This window comes from Pongo pygmaeus, chromosome 10, assembly GCF_028885625.2.
Source record: "Pongo pygmaeus isolate AG05252 chromosome 10, NHGRI_mPonPyg2-v2.0_pri, whole genome shotgun sequence".
Lineage (NCBI taxonomy): Eukaryota > Metazoa > Chordata > Mammalia > Primates > Hominidae > Pongo > Pongo pygmaeus.
Window position 1 is genome coordinate 104,883,725 of NC_072383.2, and position 10,248 is coordinate 104,893,972.

A 10,248-nucleotide genomic window follows, 5' to 3' on the forward strand; every position below is an offset into this window, starting at 1 on the left:
ATTACAGAATTCCAATGTCAGGTCCAGTGTGGGCTTATAACAAATTCCAGTCAAGGCAGAACACCAAGAACTTATTTCTTATTGCTGTTAATGATGATAAACATGATAACCTATTTTTCTCTTTTCCCTCTTCCATGTGCCTGATAATCTGCTAAGAGCTAAATATGAGACACATAGAAGTTCAGTGGTAGAGCCAGGATTTGAACCCAGCTCCACATGACACCATAGCTTATGTTCCAACTCACTCCATTATACTGCTTCCTATCATTGAGCCCTTCTCTCATCCTTTAATTCCCATTTTGCAGAGTTATCTTAAGGACCCTTTCTGGATAGTGAGATAAAATTTTCAATCATCTTTCCCTAGTAGTGTGGACCCAACAAATGCCTTTTCTAATTACCTATTTTTCCTTACCTACTAAATAACTCACTCTTTAATTACCTTTACAACTTTCTGGACTCTATATATTGGAGATTATTTATCAGTTACTTGAATAATGGGAAGGAGCTTATTATCTTTGGTCATGATCAGCCAAAAGTTTTAGGTATTTGACCTCTGAATATCTTCATTTGTTGTTTTTGATTGGTGTTATAGATTTACTGCTCAGGCATAGATGAATTGAGTCTACTTCATTTATCAAGTGCATTTTTTAAAATGTGTGAATTAATCCACTCAGACCAACAAGTTTATTTTAAGAAGTATATTGGTGTTTTCTGTCCCTTTCTGATAGCCCTGCAATATAAATGGGGTTGCAGGTGCATTTTTGGGGACTACATTTTTCTGCGTATGCTTTTCTATTTAAACACTGCTACACAATTTAATGATTTTAAGCATTTAGAAATCTGCTACATCAGAAGGTTGGTGGTTGGGAGGAGTTACTATTTTATAAGTTCATTCTAATAGAGGTTATTATTGTCTGTATAAGAGAAATTTGGTAGACATCTAAAACAAGTCTGTATATTAAAAATAATAACTTGATGAACAAAAACTTTCCCTGATGGAATCTTATTTTATGTTTCATAGGACCTTTAACTTGAAGGAAGTCCTGAATTCTATTGGTGTTCAGACTTGTGTTGAGGTTAACAAGACCCTGATGGAAAGAGGTTTACCCACTTTAAATGCTGAGATTCAAGCTAATCTTATAGGTCAATTTTCAAGCATTGAAGAGGAGGACAATCCTATCTGGTCCTTGATTGGTGAGTCCTTTTATTGATTTCTGCTTCAATTCCAATTTGCTTTAACTTGCTGATTTTGACTAATATTAAGTCAGTCAAATTTTGATCTTAAACACATTACCCACTTTTGGAGGATAAATATTGAAAATATCAAGAAATATTAATGTTTTCAAAGGCCTGGGACTCATTGCTGCTTCTGTGTGTTGTGGAGTTGGGGGATGTTTCAGGGCCTATTATCTATTCAGCCAATAGATTTTATGATGAGAATAACAGAGTGCTGGAGTAGTGTTAAAATCCTAGATCAATGCAGTAATTCAAACCAGCTGGCAATATGTTCACAGATAGTAGGTATCAGTTCTGCTGTGAGCAGCTCTGAAGGAACTTGGTCAGGCTTAAAGAGACAAAGACTAAAAATGCGTGTATCTGGGAGACATAGTGTGTAGGCTTCTTTTTGTAATGGTCAGCCAGAAAATTGACTGTCTCAAAGTAAAGCTGTGTTGGTGAGTTGGGAAAATGGATAATGTATCAGTTAGGACTTTTTCTGTTATCTGTGACAAGAATCTAAACTTCTAAACTAGCTTAAACAAAATGAGCATTTATTTTCTCATCTAACTGAAAAGACCAGGGGTAGGGCTGGCTTCTGGTACAGCCTAATGAGGGTTCCAGCTGTCACTGGCACTAGTTTTCCTGTCTCCAGCTCTCAACACTACCTTCTCCTGGGCCGGCTGCCTTCACTCATGACAGCATGAGAAAAGGCAGACTTTTCTCATGACAGCAGGATGGCTTTAGCTCCAGCCTACAACCTTCCATATTTAAGTCCAGTGAAGAACAAGGAATCTGCCTCCCTGTTGGCTTAAGCAGTGACCCCATCATTGAGTCTCAGTGGCTCCAGTTAGCCTGACTATGGTTCACGTCCCATTCTTGAATTGGTCATGGTGGCCTGAGGGGAAGAAAGTTAAGCCTGAGACATGTATTCACCTCCTGGAGCCAAGGAGGAGTCAGTTTTCTCTGTAACACCTGATGAGAGTAGGGAGGAGATGGTTACCCCCGAATGAAATCAGAGTATTGTGGCCATAAGGAAGGGGAGAAGCTGCCGTGTGGTACAAAGCAGTTGTCTACTACAGAGGTTGAAGGATGAAAACCAAAAGTAGAAGAGTATAGAATCAGAGTGTACTAACCTGCTAGGACTAATCTGCAAATTTTCAAAGTACAACATTGACGGCCCTAAGAATACAAATACATTTTATTAGTGATTTGAGGCTTTCAAATGGTGTTGCTCATCCTTATCCCTAGGGACATGGAATGCTGGGGATCCAAGCTTCAACTTTGCCCCCAGAAAGGAACAGTGTTGGTGTATACAACATTGTGGGCTGCTGGAGAGGCTGCTCCTGAGAGGGGATAGTTGATAACAATAAGAGAGCATGACCACTGTCACCTGTGACCAAGCCCTTATCTATATACCTTCACATGCTGACATGCATCTGTCCTCAGAGCATGTCGTCCCCAGCTGAACAGGTAAAACCTGAGAGATGGTGTTCTAGGAGGAAGAGGGATAGAGTAGGGACTGAGACACTGCCCAGCAGTCTCTGCAGCATACTGCCAGATCCCCAGTAGTGTGCAGGCCTCATGAGGACAGCGTGCAGGTTTGTTCACTGCTATATTCTTGTGCAATGCTGCACGTGCACATATATTTAATAAATATTTGTGAAATGGGTGAATGCATAGGAGACTTGGAGAGGTTAAATAACTTTCACTCAAAGTCCCATAACAAGCTGGGGGCAGATTCTGTCTTCCCCAGCCTGTCTGACTCCAGAGCTCATGTTCCTAACTGCTCTGACTGGCACCTCAGTCAGAACTGGAGTGCTGTCGCTTGCTGGCAGAGTGGCCAGAGTGTCAGAGTGTACTCTGTGACTTTTCTTTGGATAAGGGAAATGCTTGCAGTATCAGAAGGAAGAGGGAAGCTGAGGGCCAGGAGATGCCTCTTAAAATCTGGTAAAGCAACTTTTGTCCACCCAGCTTTTCCCCAGTCCAACTTTCCTGTCCTTTTGCAAATTGAAAGCATTTTTAATTTCATTCAGAGTACTGTTGCCCTAGCAACTTAAGTGACTCACTTGAATGTCTCTTCTTCGACTCTGGAAGCCAAGGACATGCCTTTGGCAGGGACTCCGTGTGGCTGCTCCTGACTGGACAAACACTCCGGTCACTTTAGCCTTTGCCTAAAAACAGACTCATCTGCAAAAGAGGCAGAGGAGACAGAACCACTTGCTGACATAATAACAATTTTGAAAGGGTTTCATTCTTTAAACCTTCTTATGGGAAAGCGTTGGGATCATATCTGTGATGATATAGACCTGGGCCTCTGAAGGTCAGGCAACTAGTCTAAAGAGAAAGTAGTACACAGTTAACTCTAAATGTATGCCTGCAGAGGAGTTAGAATAAATTAAACAGAGAGATTCATGGAACCTGAGAAGGGCTTGATCAGTGTTGGCCATGGTTTTCCTCTGCTAAGGGTACCCATAGTATGCTCTCTTTTGTTCTCAGTTGATGCGCTATTTATTTACTGAAGGGATTATAATCCCCAATTCCCATTACAATTCTTAACCTTTTGAAAAGATATTAGAAAGGGATTTTTCTTTCGAATACATACTAAGTAAAAATTATGGATTACCTGCTGTGTAAATTATTTGCATGCCTACGTCTACTTTTTTTTTTTTTGAGATGGAGTCTTGCTCTGTTGCCCAGTCTGGAGTGCAGTGGTGTGATCTTGGCTCACTGCAACCTCTGCCTCCCAGGTTCAAGGTATTCTTCTGCCCCACCCTCCCTAGTAGCTGGGACTACAGGTGCAGACCACCATGCCCAGCTTTTTTTTTTTGTATTTTTGGTAGAGACGGGGTTCCACCATATTGGCCAGGCTGGTCTCAAACTCCTGACCTCGTGATCCGCCCACCTCGGCCTCCCAAAGTGCTGGGATTACAGGCATGAGCCACTGCGCCTGGCCTGCCATCTACACTTTTAACAAGTAATTTCAATTGCACAGGTGATACAGAATAATTTCTCCTTGTAGAAAAATTACAGACAAAGGCCAGGCACGGTGGCTCATGCCTGTCATCCCAGCACTTTGGAAGGCTGAAGCCAGGAGTTTGAGACTCTCCTGGGCAACAGATGGAGACCCTGTCTATATAAAAAAAAAGAAAAAAAATACAGATAAGGCTTAAGTCACCTTTGTTTGCCTTCTTCAGTCCCCATTTTCCCCTGGCTGCCATGGTTTTCAGTTTGTTATTTATCTTTATAGACTCTTTTCAGTCCATTCTCACTTAAGTTCAGTCAGCATTTACAATGTGTCTGTCACATGACAGACCAAGAATATAAAGATAAAAAAGATATAACGCTCATGGTCAGAGAGTCCACTGTCCAAGAAGGGAGAGAGACACCTTCTCAACTGGCAATCATATGTCATGATAGTCTGGTAACAGATGCTAAGGAAAGTCACAGAAAGGAGGTAACTTTTGGCACGACATTGAAGGATGCCTCTGATTCTGGGCAGAGATGAGATGAGATGAGATTGAAGGGCATTCTAGTAAAAGGAAAGAATTCTAAGATGGACATTGGAAACTAAGTTCTAGGTCAGACCTAGCTGGAATGTATGATTTTTGTGAGCATTCTTTGGCGATAAGAATTTCAGTAGTATCATAGTTGTCTATATTCAGTGTGGTATATTTTCCTTAGTAAACCTTCTTATTGGTGAGGTTTCTGTTCCCAAAGCCAGAGAAAGCCCTTGGAGCGGCCTGAGCTATAGCAGGTCTTTTCTGTCCAGTATTATTAATAGTTGTCCTATGCTATTGCAGCCTGATTTCCATATGCATTTCTATGCTTTTGTGTAGTCATCTCAAAGTCAGATACATTGAGGCGGTGATGTAGGAAGGGCAGGGAAGGTGGCACAATGGTGTGCTAGTTGGGATGTCCCTTCCTCAGTGTCTCCTGATTCTTGGCCACGTGTGAAGTGCCCTGTAACTTATTTAGTATTAATTAATTATGTTTGAGATGGAGTCTCCCTCTGTTGCCCAGCCTGGAGTGTGGTGGCATGATCACAGCTCACTGCAGCCTCATGAGCTCAGGCAGTCCTCTCAACTCAGCCTCCTAAGTAGCTGGGACTACAGGCACACACCATCATGCCTGGCTAATTTTTAATTTTTTTTTGTAGAGACGAAGTTTCACTATATTGCTCAGGCTGGTCTCGAACTCCTAGGCTCGATCAGTCTCCCACCTCGGCCTCCCAAAGTGCTGGGATTACAGGTGTGAGTCACTACGCCTGGCACCATGTAATTTATTGTTCAACCAGGGTACTTTTGAGGGTCTCTTTTTAAAATTATGCCAGGACAACAGGTGTAAATTTTGACTGTCCTGGGGAAACCTAGATGTGTGGTCCCCCTTGCCGTGTAGTAATTTGGGCCCCCAAGTTTGCCAGATCTCTAGATTTTTCAAGAGAAAGCAGAAATACGGATTTCTATGTGAAATCTCCTGATTTTAAATGGCTTCTGTTTTTAAAAAAGACACTGCATGGGCCAGACTGGCAATGCCAGTTTACAAACTCAGCTTTACTGTATGTAATTACAATCATGAACATTTAGGATTAACTTTTGTAGAAGATTCCCCCCAAATAGGGCTCTGCCTTTTTTATCAGTCAGCTATTGCTGCATAACAAAATACCACAAAACTCCTGAGCTTAAAAAAAATGAGCATTTATTATTATTCACCAGTCTGTGAGGCGACCGGGTGGCTCTTTTGGTCTTGCTGAACTCACTAATGTATTTGTGGTTCAGCTGTGACTCAGGATGGAAACTTTGCTGATCCTGGCTGGAGTTTCTCAGTGTTTGAATGCTGGTTGGCTATGGGCTGGTCTAGGATGGCCTCAGATGGAACAGCTGGGTTTCCCTCTCCTTGGTCTCTCATCATCCAGCAAGCCCAGGCTTATTCTCATGGCGGTAGTAGGTAGACGGTGGACATGAACAAGAGTGGCCTCTTGAGGCCAAGGCATGAAAATGGTACTCTGGCATTTCCACCGCATTCTGTATTGGCCAAAGTAAGTCACAGGGCCAGCCCAGATAAAAAGGATGGGAAAAACACACTCCAGCCTTTGATAGGAGGAGCTGCAAAGCTACCTTGGAAAGGGGTTGGGTGCAGGGAGGGGTAAAGAATTGGGGACATTATTGCAGTCAACCTACAATTACTTGTTCTTGTTTTTAAAAATTATGTACTTTAATAATGGACAGATAAAGGTATCTTTTTTCCCCTTCAGATAAACGAATTAAGCTTTACATGAGAAGCCTACTTTGTCTTCCAAGCCCTCAAAAATGCATGCCTCCTATGCCAGGAGGCCTAGCTGTCATTCAGCAGGAGCTAGAAGCCCTAGGCTCTCAATATGCAAACATTGTGAATCTCAACAAACAAGTGTATGGACCATTTTATGCAAATATACTTCGAAAGCTGCTCTTCAATGAGGAAGCCATGGGGAAGGTAGATGCTTCACCTCCTACTAACTAAAGAAGAACTGACATTGGATGAGAGATTGGAAATCCAGCACTTTGGTATCCAGTCCACTTCCATTGACGGCATTAGAGATCCAGCACATTCTCAGTACTGTGGTGCAGTATTAGCCCAAATCTGTGTAATGGGTAATATTAGCATTACAGAAGACACACACATCACATAGACCCTCATAAGACATAAACATCACATAGACCCTATTTGTGCATCATTTTCAAGTTTAAAACAGACATTTGTAATGAACAGAAAACAATTTGTAATTAATTATATTACCTATATAATACTTGTAAATGTTTTCGTAACCATTTATATTTGGCTTATGACATTCAACCCATAAGGAGTTGTTTTTCTCACTTGTCATTATCAAACCTAATGATTTTTAATTTTGGTACAACTCCTTAAAGGGTTGAAGGTTCTGACAATAACTGAGGGAACTGATGTTCTGAATAAATGATGTGAAGTAAACACAATTGTATTTGAAATGTACAATTACATTTTATTAATGTGTTAATAGAAACTTACAAAGTCAGTCCTCAAATTCCACAAATGTACCAAATCACACTTTATAATACCAATGGTCAGTATTTATTTAGAATTTTAATGTATTAAGTACATTTTCATGCTATATACAAACTTTAGATAAAACCTCCCTTGTTTGTTTAGTGAAAATAGAAGCAACTCCCTTCTCAAATTATTCTAGAAGTTTGTTTCTTCTTACAATTTAGCCTGCTCTCCAAGAAAAACAATTTTTGCACAAATTTCTTAGTGAATGTCCTTGCATTTCTCAGGCCATTGATAAGGTTTATATAAGAGTTTAATATTTTTATGTGAGGTAGGGCTCATTTGGTTTACTTGTAAGAAGAAGAAAGGGAGTCAATGATAAAATGAGATCCCGTTCTCCATGAAGTTCATATCTGAAAAAGAAACAGTTAAACTTTGGATTTCTTACCCATATAACTTAACTAGCAGATGTCTTTTGTGCTGATGAAAGCTTTACCGTGTTATGACCAAGATGCCCTTCTAAGGATCATTATCATTTGCCTTTTTTTTTTTTTTTTTGAGACGCAGTCTCACTCTGTCACCCAGGCTGGAGTGCAGTGGCACGATCTCAGCTCACTGCAACCTCTGTCGCCTAGGTTCAAGCAATTCTCCTGCCTCAGCCTCCCGAGTAGCTGGGACTACAGGCGCCCGCCACCACGCCCAGCTAATTTTTGTATTTTTAGTAGAGACAGGGTTTCATCATGTTGGCCAGGCTTGTCTTGAACTCCTGACCTCGTGATCCACCCGCCACGGACTCCTTAACTGCTAGGATTACAGGCGTGAGCCACCAAGCCCAGCCTCATTTGCCATTCTTTTTTTTTTTTTTTTTTTTTTTTAGATGGAATCTCACTCTAATTGCCCAGGCTGGAGTGCTGTGGCACAATCTCGGCTCACTGCAACCTCCGCCTCCCAGGTTCAAGTGATTCTCCTGCCTCAGCCTTCCGAGTAGCTGGGATTACAGGCACGCACCACCATGCCTAGCTAATTTTTGTATTTTTACTAGAGACAGGGTTTCACCACGTTGGTGAGGCTGGTCTCGAACTCCTGACCTCGTGATCTGCCCACCTCAGCCTCCCAAAGTGCTGGGATTACAGGCGTGAGCCACTGCGCCTGGCCTCATTTGCCATTCTTGAGCATTAAATCAAACCTTGCAAAGTTGGGCACTAGTTGCCAGAGACTTTAGAGAAATCTGCTTATCCTGGAATTACTCTTCTTTGGAGTGCTGTGGGAAGCACTACAGTTGGGAGGTACTTGGTCTAAAAAGAGCTTCATTTGCATAAAATACACTTTTGATTGTTTTGTTTGCTAAGGACTCAATTGAGCCCTAGCAATTTGGTGAGGTAGAGTGGGTAGAAAATAAAAAGAAGTATTCCTTTCTTCCCCAACCTTCTTTTCCTCACCACAACTTTCACCATTACGGTGTTACTTCATTATTTTATGAAGTTCTAGGAAATGATTGTGTGAATAAATTGTCTCCATTGTTTGTATTTGGGGAAATCTGCCAAAATTTGAGGAAAGTATGAACGTCAGTTTTGCTTTTTTTTTTTTTTCTCACAATGCCCAATACATCAGCCATTCTCTCCACGTAAGCTGCTGCATGCAAGTGGAGTATTACTGAAGAGTACACCATTGGTCTTAGCTATTTTTTTCTCTTCCTGCAGTCCTCTTCTGCCCATGTTTTCCTATGCACAGAAACTATAAGGTGCTGAAGACATTTGGTTTTCTCTTAAGCTGAAGGAGTTCTCAGCTGTTCTGTCTTTGGGGTGTGGGCATCAGGGAGAATCTGACAGTAGAAAGGTAATATGTAGTGTGATTTTTTTGTTGCTTTCTGGGGTGAACTGTATACTTAACAGGTGGTGTACTTTTTTATTACCGGATTTGAATCCAGCTGATCCTCTTTCATATACTTGATTATACTACAGTGGCCAGCAGGAAAACAATGTACAAACTTTTTTTTTAATGCATTTAAAATGAAGGGCATTCTGCTTTTTTGTTTTTTTTGTTTTGTTTTGTTTTTTTTAGTGGCAAAGTAAATCTCAATGTTTCAAGTCTGGATTTAGGCAACTACATTTACTAGGATTTTTAAAATTGTATCCCTTAGCATGTTGTTTATTTGGTTTTTACTTAAATGTTTACTTCTAATGTTTTCCTAACATGGTCTCATTTTGTAATGTAAATTTGTATTAAATGCCATACACACATTTTCATTCTTCTGCTAAAACATGTATTGTGTGCACTTACTAAATTTTAAAGCATTAAAAATTATTTCATGATAGCCAGTGTCTCTGTTTTCTAAACCACTTCTGGGTAGCTTGGGGCTGGAATATTGGATAGTCTTTATTGGATAGTCTTTTTAGAATGATTCTTGTGCTGACCATCAGAGCCTTACAGACATCAAATCATGTTTATTCACACATTCATTCATTGAGTCAACAAATACCTATTGGGCATCTGCTGTGTGCCTGCCAAGAAGTATCCCAGTGGTTGTGATACATAGATGATAAAACACACTGTCTTCAAGAAGTTTATAATCTATTGAGAAGGACAAACTTGTGAACAGTTACAATAAAGTGTAATGCGGGTTAAAAAATAAGGCCAGGGCTGGGCGCAGTGGCTCATGCCTGAATCCCAGCACTTTGGGAGGCCAAGGCAGGTGCATCACTTGAGGCCAGGAGTTCAAGAAAAACCTGGCCAGCATGGCGAAACACCATCTCTATTAAAAATACAAAAATCAGCCGGGTGTGGTGGCACATACCTGTAATTCCAGCTACTTGGGAAGCTGAAGCAGGAGAATCACTTGAACCTGGGAGGCAGAAGTTGCAGTGAGCCAAGATCTTGCCACTGCACTCCAGCCTGGGTAACAGAGCAAGACCCCGTCTCCAAAAAAAAAATAATAATAATAAAAAAGCATAGTGCTAGGGAGAAGATGGTCAAACTCTGTTTCATAAAGAAGATAATTCTTTAGCTAAAACATGAGAGATACACAGGAAC

General features: G+C 41.0%; 1 protein-coding gene across 15 annotated transcripts in view; it reads left to right on the forward strand.

Moving 5' to 3' along the window:
- Nucleotides 1-9,532, forward strand: part of TCP11L2 (t-complex 11 like 2) — a 46,879-nt gene extending 37,347 nt beyond the window's left edge. For all 15 annotated transcript variants that reach the window (XM_054445057.2, XM_063646668.1, XM_063646669.1 and 12 more), the window contains 2 exons: nucleotides 1,022-1,194; nucleotides 6,470-9,532. In XM_054445057.2, coding sequence (XP_054301032.1) covers nucleotides 1,022-1,194; nucleotides 6,470-6,714 — 418 coding nt within the window. In that variant the 3' untranslated portion in view covers nucleotides 6,715-9,532. The remainder of the gene's footprint in view (nucleotides 1-1,021; nucleotides 1,195-6,469) is intronic.
- Nucleotides 9,533-10,248: the final 716 nt, after the last annotated feature.